Source organism: Erinaceus europaeus, chromosome 10, assembly GCF_950295315.1.
Source record: "Erinaceus europaeus chromosome 10, mEriEur2.1, whole genome shotgun sequence".
NCBI lineage: Eukaryota > Metazoa > Chordata > Mammalia > Eulipotyphla > Erinaceidae > Erinaceus > Erinaceus europaeus.
The window spans coordinates 21,314,527-21,331,776 of record NC_080171.1 but is presented as its reverse complement, the minus strand read 5'-3'; the positions used below and the strand labels follow the sequence as shown (position 1 = coordinate 21,331,776).

Here is a 17,250-nt window from a genome sequence, read left to right as displayed (position 1 = left end):
CAGACGGTAGCACAGCGGGCTAAGCACACATGGCGCGAAAGCGCAAGGGCAGGCGTAAGGATATGGGTTCCAGCCCCCATCTGCAGGGAGTCGCTTCACAGGCGGTGAAGCAGGTTTGCAGGTGTCTTTCTCTCCCCTTCTCTGTCTTCCCCTCCTCTCTGTCCTATCCAACAACAATGACATCAATAACAACAACAGTAACTACAACAAGAAAACAACTACGGCAACAAAAGGGAATAAATAAAAAAAGAATTGTCCACTCAAGAGGGAGACTATTATTAGCAAAAAAAAAAAAAAAAAAGTTCATGGATATTGTCACAGAAAAATCATCGCAGGCTACAGAAATTTTATGGTGAAAATTTGGAGAGTATGTAGATTACTAATTGGATTTCCAGGGAGATGACTCATCACAATGAACAATAACACAGACTCTTAAGTAGACACTGTAGGCTAAATTTGGGTTCCTGTCCTTGGAAGTCTTGAGAAATTACTACAATTTTAAGTCATTGTCCCCTCAACTATAAAATAGGGTAATAACATAACCAAACTGATAATTAATAGCATGAACATTAGATATATTATGTTAGAAACATCCAATAGGAGTCCCAGGAGATTGTATAATGACTACGCAAAAAGCCTTTTATGCTTGAGGCTCCATGGTTGCAGATTCAGCCCCTGGCATTACCATAAGCCAGAGGTGAACAGTGCTCTGGGTTTCTGTATCTCTCTCTCTCATTCAAATAAAGTAAAATATTAAAAGTAGTTAGCAAATGTTAGTTATCATTTGTCTTCAGCTTTTGACTGCTTTTTCCTCCTTCCCTAAAATGCAGCTTTCATTGCATAGCTTCAAACAAATGTGTCTTCTAAGAATGTCTCTACTGGATACCTACCAAAAGTAATTGGAAAACAGACTATTTATTTAAGACTCCTTGCAGAGATGAGGGAACAACCAAGTTATTTTTAATCAAATTTAAAGAAACAGCATTGAGTAGGAAAAACAATGCAGAGAACATCCATAGTGAAGGAAAAAAATTTCTGGAATGTTCTCAAGAGTAACTATAGTCTTTGGGTGAGCTCTCAACAGTCTATAATAAACAACTGTCTTACTATTTCTTCTTGAGTTCCCCCCCACCCCCAGGGTGAAGGTGAACATTTATTGGAAGTTGAACATTTATTTAAGAACAGAAAAGGAGAAGACAGCACAAGCCAAGTAGAGATAGAGAGACAAGGGCCTGCATTCACTTTTTTTTAAGATTCTTTTTTTTTAATATTTATTTTTCCCTTTTGTTGCCCTTGTTGTTTTATTACTGTAGTTATTATTGTTGTTGTTATTTATTTCTTCGTTGTTGGATAGGACAGAGAGAAATGAAGAGAGGAGGGGAAGACAGAGAGGGGAAGAGAAAGATAGACACTTGCAGATCTTCTTCACCAATTGTGAAGTGACTCCCCTGCAGGTAGAGAGAGCCTGGGCCTCGAACTGGGATCCTTACTCTGGTCCTTGTGCTTTGTGCCACCTGCACTTAACCCACTGTGCTACCTTCCAATTCCTGGATTCACTTTAAGTGGCTGGAAGACAGATTTCTAAAACTCCCCAACACGTAAAGTTTTAAGGTCCCTGTGTACACTTTGTGCTTGTGGGTTTCCCCTCCCTCAACAAAACTCCATTCAGAACTATAACTCCTCCCCTCATACTGGCTGCTGCAGACCTTTTCGCATGTGTCCAACACAGCACCCACAGAAAAGAAGGGAAAAAAAGGATGTTAAGTGCGTCTGTGTAATTCAATCCCATTATATCCAAAGGTAAACAGGAATCCTTTATTTATTTATTTTTGTATAACAGCAGAGAGAAATTGAGAGGGGAGAAGGAAATAGACCTGCAGATCTGCTTCACCACTCAAGAAGCTTCCCCTCTGCAAGTAGGAGCTTGAACCTGGGTCCTTTTGCGTAGTGGACTTAACTGTGTGTGTCACCACCCAGGCCTGAGGATGGCAGTGTTTTGCAGATACCTAGCATGGGGAAATGAGAAGTTGTACCCGTGTGTCAACTACTGTACTATAACCACTACCCTCCAATGAAATGATAAAAATAAAACACCATGACCATTCACACTTTGATTCCATAAATCTGGAAACAGCAAAGCTTAGAAACCACCCCCTATATGTTCATTCCCTTTCACCAATAACACACTGGCTTAAAGCAACATGAGTGGATTCTCTGTAGTTCTGGATATCAGATGTCTAAAACCAAGGTGCAGGCATCAGGGAGGAATCCATCATCTTTCCTTTCCTACTCTCTGGAGACCACCTGAGCCCCTGGGCACAACGTCATCCATTGTCCTTGCTCCATACAGTGTGTGGCACTGCTCTCCAGCCCAACTGTCTCTTCTCTTCATACTGTTTGTGTCTTTCCTTGTGGTTTTATTAGTCCTCTCCACATAATCCAGAATGATTTTCCAATCTGAAACCATTCTTTTCATAAAGTCAGCAAAGTCCATTTTACCTTTGAAGCCTTAGGTAACATAGTTACAAGCGCCAGGGACTAAAATCTGGACATCTTTGAGGGGTCATCATTTTGTCTCTTATACTCGGGGCCAAAGGACACTTCTACTAAGTGAAGACAAGCTTTCCTTTTATTTGTTGTTGTTGGCTATTGTTTTGTATTTATATGTTTCTGCAAACATATAAATTGTGTATTTATGAAAATAAAGTATTTAATATTGTAATTGGGCAGAGGTAGTTTAGTTGGTCCTTGAAAGTTTAAAAAAATAAATTGAAATGAAATCCTTGACTACACTATTCTTTTCATATTCAGTGTCCATGTGAATATTTAACATCACATCATTTTCCTCATGCTGTCCCCACAGTTGAAAGCACAGTTGATCTGCTTAAGCACTAGGAGAATTTGATTGACGTTGAGGGCATTTTACGTAAATAACAGTTTTATAAGACTAATGCTAATTTTTAAATTTACTTTTATCTTAGAAAAAGCATACAATAAAATCATGCAAGTAAATAACACAATAACCATATTGCTGCTACAGCTAAACTTTTGTCTCATAGACAGAAGCACTGATATACTTTTAAAAATGTGGATTTGGGCTAGCAAAATAACTCAGTTGAACAGTGTACTACTTTGCCATGTTTAGGACACGGATTCAAGGCTAGCCACCTCTACATTAAAGGAATCCTCACTGCTGTGGTTTCTCTTCATTATCCTCTCACCACTTCCTAAATCTGTCTCTGCCTTATAGAAAAGAAAAGTGAATGCATCTATAACAAACCAAATTTAAAAGAAGAATATGAAATGTACACAAGGAATATCAATTCTACTGAAATAAAATTAAAGACTTTTCAAAATATAAACTGAATCTGGAACTAAATATGAGACCTGCACTAGGCTTTTGTTTGTCTTTGTTTGGTCTTTGTCCCCTATATGGGACAAAAAGTCATACGAAGCAGGCTTTGGGGGCTGGGCAGTGACACACCTGGTTAAATGCACATGTCACCATGCTTAAGGACCTAGAATCAAGTCCTCGGTCCCTGCCTACAGTGTGGGGGTTTGGAAGGCACAATCAGTGAAGAAGGTCTGCAGGTATCTCTCTGTCTTTCTCTGTCTCTTATCTTTCCCTCTCCTCTTGACTTCTTTCTGTCCTATCCAGTAAAATATAAAGATAAAAAAAAGAAAGGAAGAAAGAGAGAAAGAAAGAAAGAAAGAAAGAAAGAAAGAAAGAAAGAAAGAAAGAAAGAAAGAAGGAAGGAAGGAAAAGAAAGGAAGAAAGAAGTGGAGAAAGAAAGACATATCCATGAGGAGTGGTGGATTTGCAGTGATGGCACCAGGCCCTAACAATAACCATGGTGGCATAAAATGGAGCATTTTTATTTATTTGTTTGTTTATTTATTTATGGCAGAGGAGCCAGAGCCTTACACATATACAATTTTTACCTATTCAGGCTGCTTTTTCAGATAGATAGATGATAGATAGATAGATAGATAGATAGATAGATAGATAGACAGACAGACAGATAGATATAGAAAGAGAAAGAGCTAGTACAGCACAAGAGTTTTCAGTAATGCCAAAGTAGTTCTCATGTGATACCAGAATTCAAACTTGAGTCACATGCATGATGAGGTCACTGTACTATCCACTGAGTCTATTTGTTTCCAGCCCCTATTTGTTTTCTCTGATAAAAGTACCTCTAGTTTAGGACTGGGAAAACTGGCACAGTGGTTATAAAAATAAGTAATATGAAATAGTATTTCCTCTAACTGTTAGGGTACAATAATTTTTTAAAAAGACATTATAAAATTATCATTAGCATATAGTTCCATAAGAACATCTTTTTAAATAGAAAACTGGCAAATTCCACTGAAATATTATCTTGGACCTCTATCCAGTCCTGGATGTTTTATTACAATACAAATAGATAGCTGGGGTGATAGCACAGCGTTTATGCAGAAAACTTTCATGCCTGAGACATTGAGGTCCCAGATATCACAACAGCTCACTTGGACAGTAAGCTGCTTTGTCATGTGTGTGACCCAGGTCCAAGTCTGGCCTCTTTATATTGAAGGAAGGTTCACTTCTGTGGTCTCTTTCACTCTCTTTCTCTCTACCTTCTTGGTTTCTATTTTAAAAAAAATTCTTGGAAAGTGAGCCCTACCACCCAGAGGTTCCAGGACTAGGAGAAATATAGGTTTTGTAGGGAAAGGGGAAGGTTCCTCCTGTCTTAGGATTTAAAAAGGCTATATATAATTATTGCTTTCACCAAATTATTTGACAATTGGGTTAACTTTGAAAATCCTATTATAAGGAGTTGATGTATCATACAAGACCTCACCATAATTAATGTGTTTACATATAGCTATATCATATAAAATGATGTCACTAGTTGCTTCTGTTCTCCCTGGTCTAAGCTTATAGGTGATTGAATATTTCAAAGAACAAGTCATTTGAGCCACCTATTGAAATCCAATCTGATTACAAATTTGAAGTCTTAAGTGCTTAGATTGAAGGACTCTATACTCAGACTTATGGTCTATGCATCAAAAAGAATTGAGACAGTCTTCTCTCAATTCATACCAACTGATAATGCATCTGCTGTACCCTACCTATTTGATGCAACCAGTACCACCCTAGCATGTTTCACTTCAGACTTTGTCCAGAGACATCAGGCATGGAAGGTCAACCCTCCAGCTTTATTACTCCGGTGAGACCTTTCCTAGATCATAGGACTCCTTAAACTCCATTTTGGTGGCACACACCCTAACAGAGCCTCAGAACCTAGATATAGACCAGGGCCTATGAGATAGGGCTTATGTGTACGTGTATCCATAAGCTGGGGAAGAAATATGTACCATAAAGCAATATGCACAATAGTTTGCAGTGAGTCAATAAATGCAGCAAGCAAGTAGAAAGACCCCAAAAGACAACATAAAGTACCTAATAAAATAGTTTCTACTTAGACACCCTCCTCATCTACTTCCTATTTCACTTCCCTAAATCACTCCAAAGCAAAAACTGTCAGACAAAGTAAGGACTAGAAAAGCTAGATAAGGGCAAGAGACTGGCACACTTTAATAATGACTCTTTAGTCACTACCAGGTTACCCTATCACCTCGAGCCTTAGTCAGGATGTCCTGAGAATTTCACACAGACATGATGGGCTTAGACGTCTAACAGATTCCTCTCTCCACTGCCACTGGTCATCTCTATCAGGAGCAATATAATAGACCCCTCTGTGGGCCCCTACAGGACCTTGCCCTCAATGTAGATCAACAATGGTAGGGAATGTTCCATTATCCAAAGGGAGGATGGACAACATATTCTACCACTAGAGGAAGATGGGTCCTGAAATTAGTGCAGCCTGGAATGTTCCTAGCCGTGACCACAGAATGCCAGCTCAGACCTACAGGGATGCAAGGGTTACATAGACTCATGTGCTGAATATGGGTCCCAGATCAAATCGATGGGGTTTACAGTTAACAATATATACATACTTTCTCCATATTTGGGGGCTAATCTCTTCCCTGATCCAGATTTCTAGTTCTTTTTCAAACTATGATACCATTTCCCCAGACAATACCTTGGGTCCACCTGCATATTAGCTGTCTGACTCAGGCAAAAACTAGTAAAGATGCTAGTTACATTCCCTTGGAATATAACTAAAATAGACCTACTAGCTTTTTCCAAAACAGAGACCCCCAAATCTTCATGTGCAACATTCTTGCCTTTAGAATCATGATTAGCCAACAACTTGTTCTGCTTTATACCTTAACTCTTTTTCAGCCACCAGGTTTCAGATGCTACCATGATGCCAATATGACTTCCCTGGGCAGACAACCCCACCAATGTGTTCTGGAACCCCGCCTCCAATAGGGAAATAGAGAGACAAGCTGAGAGTATGGATTGACCTGCCAACTCCCATGTTCAGTGAAGAATCAATTACAGAAGCCAGACCTTTCACCTTCTGTACCACATAATGGTCCTATGCCCATGTTCCCAGAGGCATAAAGAATAGGAAAGCTTTCAACAGAGGGGATGGGATATGGAGTTCTGGTGGTGGGAATTGTGTGGAATTGTACCCCTCTTATCCTGTGGTCTTGTCAATTCATTCCAGTTTCATAAATAAATATTAAAAAAACTTCTTTTATACAAATTATCAAAGAGGATTAAAAGTGATGGATGGATGGATGGATGGACGAGATGACTACACAAGATAATATATATGAACTCCACAGCTATCACATGACTGAAATTAAATAAATCATCATTTTTTATTAAGAAACAAAACAAAAGCCAGGCCACATTTATGGAAAGAATATTGACTGCTCTCTTCAAATTCATTAACTGATGCATGCCTTTGTTTGTGGCTTTACCTGCCCTACCATCGTTTCCCAGCAAGGTCCTCGAGGGACATCAGCAGGATGCACAAAAAATGGTGGCCCAGTGGTATTTCCAGTAAGGGACTCGTTGTAGGCCTTAATCATGTTGGCTTCCCACAAGGTAATGTTGGCCTTCACATGTTTCTCCTCTTCAATCTAGAAGGCACAGCGATGGAAATGAAAGTTGAAGACAGAACAGATTTCCACAACATGTCCTGAGATGGAGCGTGTAACCACAAGTAGGTGGCAAGAACAAGCCAGATGTAAGACTTACCTTGTTGTTAATCTCATCCATCAGGGCGAGAATGAATACATACAAGTTGCCTAGGAGAAGAGCAAAAATGCGTCCCAGAAGCCATTTCAGAGCAATGAGGGGATGATAGTCTTCCAGTTCAGCAAATAAGTCAAAGAGTGTTGGACAGAACATTCCCAGGAGAGACATGACCATGTTCATCTACAAAGAAACACAGACACAGACAGACTTAATGATTCCAAAATTTTACTATGGGTTTCCTCCAGCTAGACCACCACTAGGCTACTTTATCTAAAGAAGATGATCCTACTCTTTTTAAAAACTTTGATGTTAGTAAAACAAAAAAGGCAATATTCAGCTCACATTCTCAAGGTGTACTAAATGAGCTTTTATAGATACTAGTGATAAGTCTGCTTACTGGTAAAATAAAGGATGAAATATTATTCTTTTTTTGTTTTGTTATTGCATAGAGACAGAGAAATTGAGAGAGAAGAGGGAGATAGAGAGGAAGAGATACAGAGAGACACCTGCAGACCTGCTTCACTGCCTGTGAAGTGACTCCCTTGCAGGTGGGGAACCAGGGCTCGAACCGGGATCCTAACCGGTCCTTGCGCTTTGCATGAAATATTATTCTATAAAACAAATGATTCTGACATGGTGATGCCCTTGACAACAACATTTTCCAAAGGAAATAGTCAACAACCTTCTTCTTGAGAAGTCAGATTCAACTTAGAAATGCTGATTTGACTAACATCAGCATATGAGTTCTCTTAATCAGAATAGATAGGCATCCCGAGATGATTTTAAAACAAATAACTGCATTTTTGAAAATATAAATATTTAGAGGGGGAAATAAATGGAATACATTGCATCAAAGGATAAAAAATTCATAGACAAAAGGGAAATGACAGGCAGAATGCTAATGTAAAAATAGGGGAAAACATAATGGATTAGTTTGTAACACTAAATAGAAGAGAATGATGGAGAAAATGAAAAAAAACACAGAAAGGGAGGCAGGCAAAGAAAATATGAAAAATAAGAAGTATGTGACCCTATCTGCTGATTCTTTGACACATCCCTTTTAATATGCTGCTAGGTTAAATTAAGTTGAGAAAAAAAAAAAAAAGAAGAACCTAGAGCATATACTGCTTTTACAATGGGAATAAGGCCTCCCTTATATAGAGACAAATAAAAGGAAAGATTCGTAAAGATTTCTGGTAATTCTGGCAATGCTCTTTCATAAATATCTGGCTCAGAGTGTTACCACTAAGCATTTTCCATCTCTTCTTGCAGTCTTCATAGTTTGAATGATGGAGAACTATCATATTTAGAAAATCCTTGTCAATATTTTTTTTTCTCATTTTTATTCTGGGTGTTATATAACATGACCAACAAAAGCTAAAGAACAACATGACATAATATAAAATCAGCATGATATAATTTCAGCCGAAAGTCAACTCTTGGCAGACTCTATATAATCTTACATCAGCTAAATTTAAAATCTGTTTTAGCAAAATTTTTTATGAATCCCCCTCTATAACTTTTCCTCGTCCCTTAAAACTCGAGTCCCCTAAAATAGATCTTAAACTAGTTCTACAGAATAGCTCTTTTTGATGATAATAAATGATCAAGCCCTTAATGTGGTTCATTTATACAAAAATACGACTAATATAAAGCATGAACCAAAGTCCCATAGGAAAGTTGCCTTCATATAATATTAGAACTATAAGAATTTTTACAGCAAATTTAGTATTTTGAGATTCTCTCTTGTTTTAAATCAATAAGATCTCTACCTAAGGACATTCTGCTTTCTGTATTTTCATAAAACATATGTGCCATTATATTATTTTAATTGTATGGTCTCAGAGCCTGAGAAACAGTATAATGGTTCTGCAGAAGACCTTCTCACCTGAGGCTCTGAAGTCCCAGGTTCAATCCACAGCACCACGAGCTAAATATTGTTCTGGCCTCTCCCTCTTTCTCTTTTGTTTTGTATCTCTTTCTCAAAATTAAAATGATCATTTCACAAAATATAAGTATAAATGTATTATAAATGTACAATCTCTCATCTTCAGCATTATACCTTCTAAATATTTGTTTGGAGCCTTTATTAACATGGAAGTAGTAATACTACAAAAAATTATTTTGTCTAAGATATTTCTAGAAAAGTCAAAGCTTATAGGGGCCAGCAGTGGTGGCACAATTGGTTAAGCACACATATTACCATGAACAAGGACCTGGGTTCAAACCCCTAACTCTCACCACTTCATGAATGGTGAAGTAGGGCTGCAGGTATTTCTCTGCCTCTCTCCTTCTCTACCTCCCCCTTTCATCTCAACTTATCTCTGTCCTATCAAATAAAGAAAAAATTATGGAGCTGGGTGGTGGTTCACCTGGTTCAGAGCATATATTACAATGTGCAAGGACCCAGGTTTAAGCCCCTAGTCCCCACCTGCAGGAGGAAAGCTTTGTGAGTGATGAAGCAGTGCTACAGGTGTCACTGTGTCTCTCTCCTTCTCTATCTCCCCTTCCCTCTTGATTTCTGGCTTTCTCTATCCAATAAGTAAATAAAGATAATAAAAAACATTAAAAAAGAAAATTCAAAGTTTATAAAAGCTTTTCTGAACATTTTCATGTAAAAGACAGTAAAAGTTTCAGTGTGGGAAGCAGTGGTTCCTACAGCATATAGTGACAGGCATTTTAGAAATCCCCAAGTTCTGCATCATGCCACATTGCATGCTTGCATCTTTTATGAAAGGGAACAGGTCCCAGCACAAGCACTGTGACTTTCTGATTTTAAAAATAACTGTAGAAATGATCCTTGAAAGTATAGTCTTAACTTTCTGATTTCAAATATCTGCCTACAAAACACTTTCATGCCTGAGACTTCAAAGTCCCAGTTTCAATTCACTATACAACCCTAAGATAGAACTTTGCAGTGATCTGATTTTAATTAACAAATTAATTAATTCATTATATATGGGAGACAGGGTAATGGTTCTGCAAAAGACTTTCTACTTTGAGGCTCTGAGGTCCCAGGCTCTAACCTGTTTCACCATAAACCAGAGCTGAGCAATGCTCTGACCTCTTGATATCTCTCTTTTTCTATATCCCCCACCTCTCTCTTTAAAGTAAATAAATAAAATATCTAAAAATAAATAAATAAATATTTGTCTCTGGATTGCTATATGAGCACATACTGAGAAGACATAGCATAATCATAAACTTAATTCCTGACAAAATGACTGATATTACTCATTTGGAGAGGGAGGGTTTTGTGCAGGAAGAAGGGGAAATAGAATTGGACTCTTAGGCTGCTAGTGAAAAACAGAAAGATCAGACTTGGCCAAAGTGGAGGGGGCAATCTAAATGCTTCCAGAGACATAAACATAAAGACTATGGGATTTAGGCGCTACTTCCAAGAACTCTGGCAGCAACCGTAACTTTCTATGGCAGATGGCAGACTCTAAAGAGAAATCACATAAGCTTGTGGGAAGAAGTTGAATTTGAAATCAAGACCCTTCCCAAAACAAAGCGAACTCTACGATTTTGGGAACAAAATGGTAGTCAGTGGAAGGGAAGTCAGGAGGGAAGGCTTAGCTAATCATGCTATAGGAGTCAGCATGATGGTGGCTGTTAGAAACTGGACTCCCGGCATATATAGATATCAAATTATAATGATATACATGAGAAACATGTCTGATATCACGGAATTGAGAGATATCTCATTAGGTAGAGCACACACCAAACTCTGCGTAAGGCTCCTGGTCCCCATCTGCAGGGGGAAAGCTTTGCAAGTGGTGAAGCAGTGTTGCAGATGTCTCTCTGTCTCTCTCCCTCTCTATCACCTCTTTCCCTTTTGATTTCTGGCTGTCTATGTCCAATAAATAAAGATAATTTAAAATATATATATATATATATATATATATATATTTTTTTTTTCCTCCAGGGTTATTGCTGGGCTCGGTGCCTGCACCATGAATCCACCGCTCCTGGAGGCCATTTTTCCCCCTTTTGTTGCTGTAGCCTTGTTGTGGTTATCATTATTGCCACTGTTGATGTCGTTCATTGTTGGATAGAACAGAGACAAATGAAGAGAGGAGGGGAAGACAGAGGGGGGAGAGAAAGATAGACACCTGCAGACCTGCTCCACCGCCTGTGAAGCGACTCCTCTCCAGGTGGGGAGCCCGGGCTCAAACCGGGATCCTTACGCCCGTCCTTGTGCTTTGCGCCACATGCACTTAACCCACTGTGCCACTGCCCGACCCCCAAAAATATATTTTTTAAAAACGCTCTGGTTTCATACCCTGACATGACATGGGAGCACAATAAATGGCTCCAGGGAAGATCCATGGATGGTGGAGTGGTGCTATCATGTCCCCTCCCCTCTGTGTGTGTGTGTCTGTCTGTCTGTCGGTCGGTCTCTACCTCTAATAGTTCTGGTTTCTTCTCTCTAAGGAAATGAAAAAAATGACCCGAAGAGGTCATTCAATGATGATATCACAACTGAGCAAGATTCTGAGATTATTTCCTAATACCACACTTAAAAAAAAAAAAAAAGATGTATAAACCCATGTTACTTCAATAATCTTTTTAAAATACCCTAAGGATCTCTCACTCTTCCCCAAATCTCTGTAGCCTCTGTGACCATGAATATACCCCTCAATATCCTGAGATTCATCATTCTCATCTGTAGAATGTAATGGTTGAACTATGTGTGTTCTAATATCTCTGCCAACTCTAACTCTTCATCATGTCATAAAAGGGAAATGGATAGACAGATGAGAACATAAGGCTGGGGAAAAAATGGAGAATATGCATCATGACAGGTTCTAAGAACAGGATGGAAGGAACAGATCAACAAGCACCTTATTTAATCTTTCACTAGTGAATCATAACCTATGAAAGAGCTACAGTCAGGTTCTAAGAACATAAAAACCATGCAGAGACGAACTTCATTCTTTTCCCACCACCCAAGGGTGTCAGGATCCATCTGCGCAAACTCCTGGGATCGCTTCACAGCCCAAAAGATGAGGTATCCACTCGCGCCAAGTGTTAGGAACACGAAGAAGTTAGCAAGAAACCTCAGGAATCTGATCAAGTGGATGTTTTCTTCTACTTGAGCCGCTCTTTCTTCTATTATAGCTTCCTGTACCCAAGCAAAATGGCGGAGGGGGGGAGAGAAATAACCTGAGTTATAGGAAAAGGTATGAAACTAGAAATAATGTTTGCAAATATAAGAATGTGAGGGAATAAAAAATGTAAATTAAATCTGGGATTCCACAAACCACATAGGACTACCAGAAATTGATGGCAAATGGAAGAAATAAGAATTCTTGTGGGAGTTGGGAGGTAGCGCAGCAGATTAAGCCCAGGTGGCGCAAAGCGCAAGGTCCAGTGTAAGGATCCTGGTTCCAGCCCCCAGCCTATCTTTCCCTTTTTGCTTATTTTGCTTCTATGGTTCTTATGTACCTAAGAAGAGGAATAAATGGCTACTGGGAGCAGTGGCTTTGTTGTACAAACACCAAGTCTCAGCAATAATCCTGGTGGCAATTTAAAAAAAAAAGAGGGAGTCAGGCAGTAGCTCAGCGGGTTAAGCACAGGTGGCGTGAAGCTCAAGGACCAGCATAAGGATATTGGCTTGAGCCCCTGGCTCCCCACCTGCAGGGGAGTTGATTCACAAGTGGTGAAGCAGGTCTGCAGGTATCTATCTTTCTCTCCCACTCTCTGTCTTCCCCTCCTCTCTCCATTTCTCTCTGCCCTATCAAACAAAAACAATAAAACAAGGACAACAAAAAGGAATAAATACATAAATATTTTTAAAAGAATTCTTGCCATCAAACTTTGGTTGACCTAATACTAAAGTATACTGTAGTCTAGATTCTCTTCAAAAATGGAGGCAGGGAAGAGCTATAAATAACTATGCTAGCTTATTAAAAAAATAAACAGTGAACACTATTCTATAGTTCAAAATATCTAATTCTACTTACCAATAGTCCCCTGTTTCAAGATAACAACACTTTTATTACTGGATTCCGAGATAAAAGTGCTACCATGGGTCATCAAGTATTTTCCGGTCATAATGAGAATCCGTGGTGGTGGGCAGAAATCATGAGCTAGTATTTCTTTTAGTTGTCAAGATATTTAAGTAGCTACACCTTATTAAATGTCACCAACCTAATTTACCTCTTTTAAATACAAAGAAAAGGCAGTTGAGGCAGACTTCTTTACCTTAAAATTCATTGTGATAGAGTTAAATTTGTTGTCAGCTGTTTCAGGATTCCCAATCAAGTAGTCCCAGCTGCAGAACACCTTCCAGCTGAAGTTGAAAGTATTGTCATCACCACCTCCATCATCACCAATATTTTTGGTCATCCTACAAAAATAGGAAGTTAAACTCAGAATCCAGAGGAGACAAAAAGAAAAAAGAAGAAGGAGAAGGAGAAGAATAAAGAGGAGGAAGAGGAGGAGGAGATGATGATGATGATGATGATGATGAAAGGAAGAAAGAAAGAAAGAAAAAGAAAGAAAGAAAGAAAGAAAGAAAGAAAGAAAGAAAGAAAGAAAGAAAGAAAGAAAGGAGCTTCCCAGCATGGCAGGGGAGTGGTGGGGCGGGGGTGGGTGGTTGGGATGGGACACAGTCTTTTGGTGGTGAGAATGGTGTTTATGTACACTCCTATTAAAGTGTAGACATATAAACCACTATTTTATTAATATGAGAGGGGAAAAATTATCATATGTCTAGAACTTCTTAAAACACAGACTGAGTCTTTTTAATACATAGGCTGTCTTTGATATGTTGACTCTCTCAAAAGTCTAGACCAGGGAGAACAGAAGCAACCAGTAGCACAGCTATATACAAGATGCTGAGTATTATACCCCAAACCCTAACAAAGGGACTTTTCAAAGTTAACCCAATCACCAAATAATGTGATGATAACAATAACTATCCATTGTCTTCTTGAACCCTAAGACAACAGGAACCTCACATTTCCACTATAGAGCCTATATTTCCCCCAGTCCTGGAACCTTAGGGTAGGGCCCATTTTCCTGCATGCTTTTCTCAATTCAAATCAAATAATATTGCATCCGCGGATCGCAACACAGTCAACGAAACGAGTGCCACCCCAGCATGCTTCACTTCAGACTGTGTCCAGAGACTTCAGGTATAGAATGACAACCCTTCAGCTTCATCACTCAGTGAGACCCAGGTATAGAATGACAACCCTTCAGCTTCATCACTCAATGAGACCTTTCCTTTCGTAGTATTCTCTAATTCCATTCCAGGTGTTCCACTCCCCAATAAAGTGCCCAACCCTAGATATAGTCCAGGTTCCCTGAAATATAGCATATGTTCACATGTGCCTATAAACTAGGGAAAAATATATACTTGAAAGCAAAAGTACACAAGAGTCTGCAGGAAATACCCCCCAACACTTCATCTGCACTATTCCAGTCTTTAGGTCCATGATTGTTCAACAATTTGTTTGGCTTTGTATGTTAACTCTCTTTTCAGCCACCAGGTTCCGGATGCTAGCATGATGCCGACCAGACTTCCCTGGACAGACAACCCCACCAATGTGTCCTGGAGCTCCACTTCCCCAGAGACCCACACTACTAGGGAAAGAGAGAGGCAGACTGGGAGTTTGGATCGACCAGTCAATGCCTATGTTCAGCGGGAAAGCAATTACAGAAGCCAGACCTTCCACCTTCTGCAACCCACAATGACCCTGGGTCCATGCTCCCAGAGGGATAGAGAATGGGAAAGCTATCAGGGGAGGGGATGGGATATGGAGATCGGGTGGTGGGAATTGTGTGGAATTGTACCCCTCTTATCCTATGGTTTTGTTAATGTCTCCTTTCTTAAATAAAAAATAAATAAAAAGAAATGGGAGGGGAGAAAGAGGCAAAATGTAAATAGTGTAAATGGAGAATATATAAATGTCATATATACAAGTTGCTTTCAGTAGCCATAAACTTTATATTTTTATATCTATTTGTTTATTTATTCCCCTTTTTGCCTTTGTTGTTTTATTGTAGTTATTATTGATGTTGTTGTTAGATAAGACAGAGAGAAATGGAGAGAGGAGGGGAAGACAGGGAGGAGGAGAGAAAGATCGACACTTGCAGACCTGCTTCACCGCCTGTGAAGTGATTCCCCTGCAGGTGGGGAGCCAGGGACTCAAACCTTGCACTTCACACCACCTGTGCTTAACCCGATGCACTACCACCTGAATCCCTTTTTTTTTAATTTATATTGTGGTTTGGTTTTGTATTCTAAGCTGCTCATTTTTCTATGCCTCCAAATCAAGAAATTACTAGCATTCATAATTGTGATAATTTGACAGGTTATATAAAATATATGTGCTATTGTCTGGTAATAGATAGAGTTTTGGACTCTCAGGCATGATGTAGTGATGTCTAGAGTTGGAGTCCTAGGATCTCCTGTGCCAGAATGATATTTTGGTTCTCTGTCCCTCTTTATCATTATACAATTTAAAAATATGGATTAGTTTTCCTAAATGGTTACCTTGTCATATAGTTTACAGTATTTTGTGGAATAAAAATGATTTTAGAGAGATTTTTAAACTATTTTATAAGACCTAAGTTAGTTTCTAGATCCCTAAAGCTTGCCTCAGGCTATAAAAGTTCCCCATGGGGCTGAGGTGCTGAGGTCCTCCAATAATCTTCTACAAAAGAGTAACTGCACTGAATACATGAAACTCCCACATATTCTATAGCTCTTGTCCCAAAATCAAGAATGCTGTACAACATTAATGCTGAGTGATTCCATATATGCTAGTCAGTGATTTATTTTATTTTATTTTTGTCTTGGAGAGTTGAAAATGTATTTGCTTTTCTTTAGATACGCTATGTTAGTCATTACACTTACGGTAACCACAATACAAAACAAGGAAAAGAGGTTTATATAAAATACAAGAGAAATTAGTGAGGAACTCGACACAGAAACCCATACACAGAAAAAGACATATAGAAACAAACAGGAAAATAATCAACAATTTAAAACAAACTCGAAATAAAAATAAGAATGGATGTAAATTGACTACATATATCAATAATCACCCTAAATGTGAATGGCCTAAGTTCACCTGTCAAAAGACTTAAGGGTAGCTAAATTGATTAAAGAACAAGATAAATTCATTATATAAATTCATTTGGAAACACATCCAAAGAAAAGGCAAACAGAAGCTTAATGTAGAAAACTGGAACAGTATGTTCAAGCTAATAATTCATTGAATAATTATAGGGACAGTCATTTTATTTTCAGACAAAAGATACTTTCAGTTAAAGAGAGTAAGCAGAGACAGAAAGAGATACTACATAATAGTCCCAGGAATAATCCAACAAAAAGACACAGCCATTACAAATATGTATGCCCCAAACTCAGGTGCATCCAGTGCATAAGACAAATACTTACTGAACTTATGGGATACATTGAGAGCAACACAATAAAGTAGGAGATTTTAACACAGAGATCAAGGCAAGAAACAGATAATCTGGACAAAACAATAAATAGGGAAAGAGTAGTCTTAAATGAAGCCATAGAGGAAATGGACCTAACAGATATACAGAACATTCCATCCCAAAAGAAATTAATACACATTCTTCTCAAGTACACATGGAACATTCATAAGGATTAACCCTATGTTGAGCATAAGCATCTTATCAGACCATGATGGCATGATATTATAAATCAACCACAAAAAGAAAAGAAACAACCCAAAGTCTGGAGACTAAACAATATGCTTCTGAACAGTACATGGGCCATTGATGTGATTAAAAAAAAAAAAAAGAAAGCAAGAAATTAAGAATTACTTCAATACCAATATACCAATGAAAATGAAGAAACCAGCTAAAAGCAGTCCTGATAAGGGACTGAGAAGGGAAATTAATAGCAATACAGGTCCACATTAGTAAAGAAGAGAAATCACTAGTAAACCATCAAACAACCCAGATAAATCAATAGAAATGGAGCAACAAGAAGAGACAATAATCAGTGGAAGACAAGAAATAGTTAAAGTCAGAGTAGAAATCAATGAAATAGAAAATGAAAATACCATTGGGAAGAGTTGATTCTTTGAAAGGATAAATAA

General features: G+C 38.5%; 1 protein-coding gene across 1 annotated transcript in view; it reads right to left on the bottom strand.

Moving 5' to 3' along the window:
• TMC1 (transmembrane channel like 1) overlaps positions 1 to 17,250 on the bottom strand; it is a 166,196-nt gene that overhangs the window by 43,307 nt on the left and 105,639 nt on the right. The window contains exons 11-14 of the mRNA XM_060198995.1: positions 13,367 to 13,511; positions 12,090 to 12,284; positions 7,157 to 7,336; positions 6,877 to 7,038 (exon numbers count right to left, since the gene is read on the bottom strand). Coding sequence (XP_060054978.1) covers positions 6,877 to 7,038; positions 7,157 to 7,336; positions 12,090 to 12,284; positions 13,367 to 13,511 — 682 coding nt within the window. The remainder of the gene's footprint in view (positions 1 to 6,876; positions 7,039 to 7,156; positions 7,337 to 12,089; positions 12,285 to 13,366; positions 13,512 to 17,250) is intronic.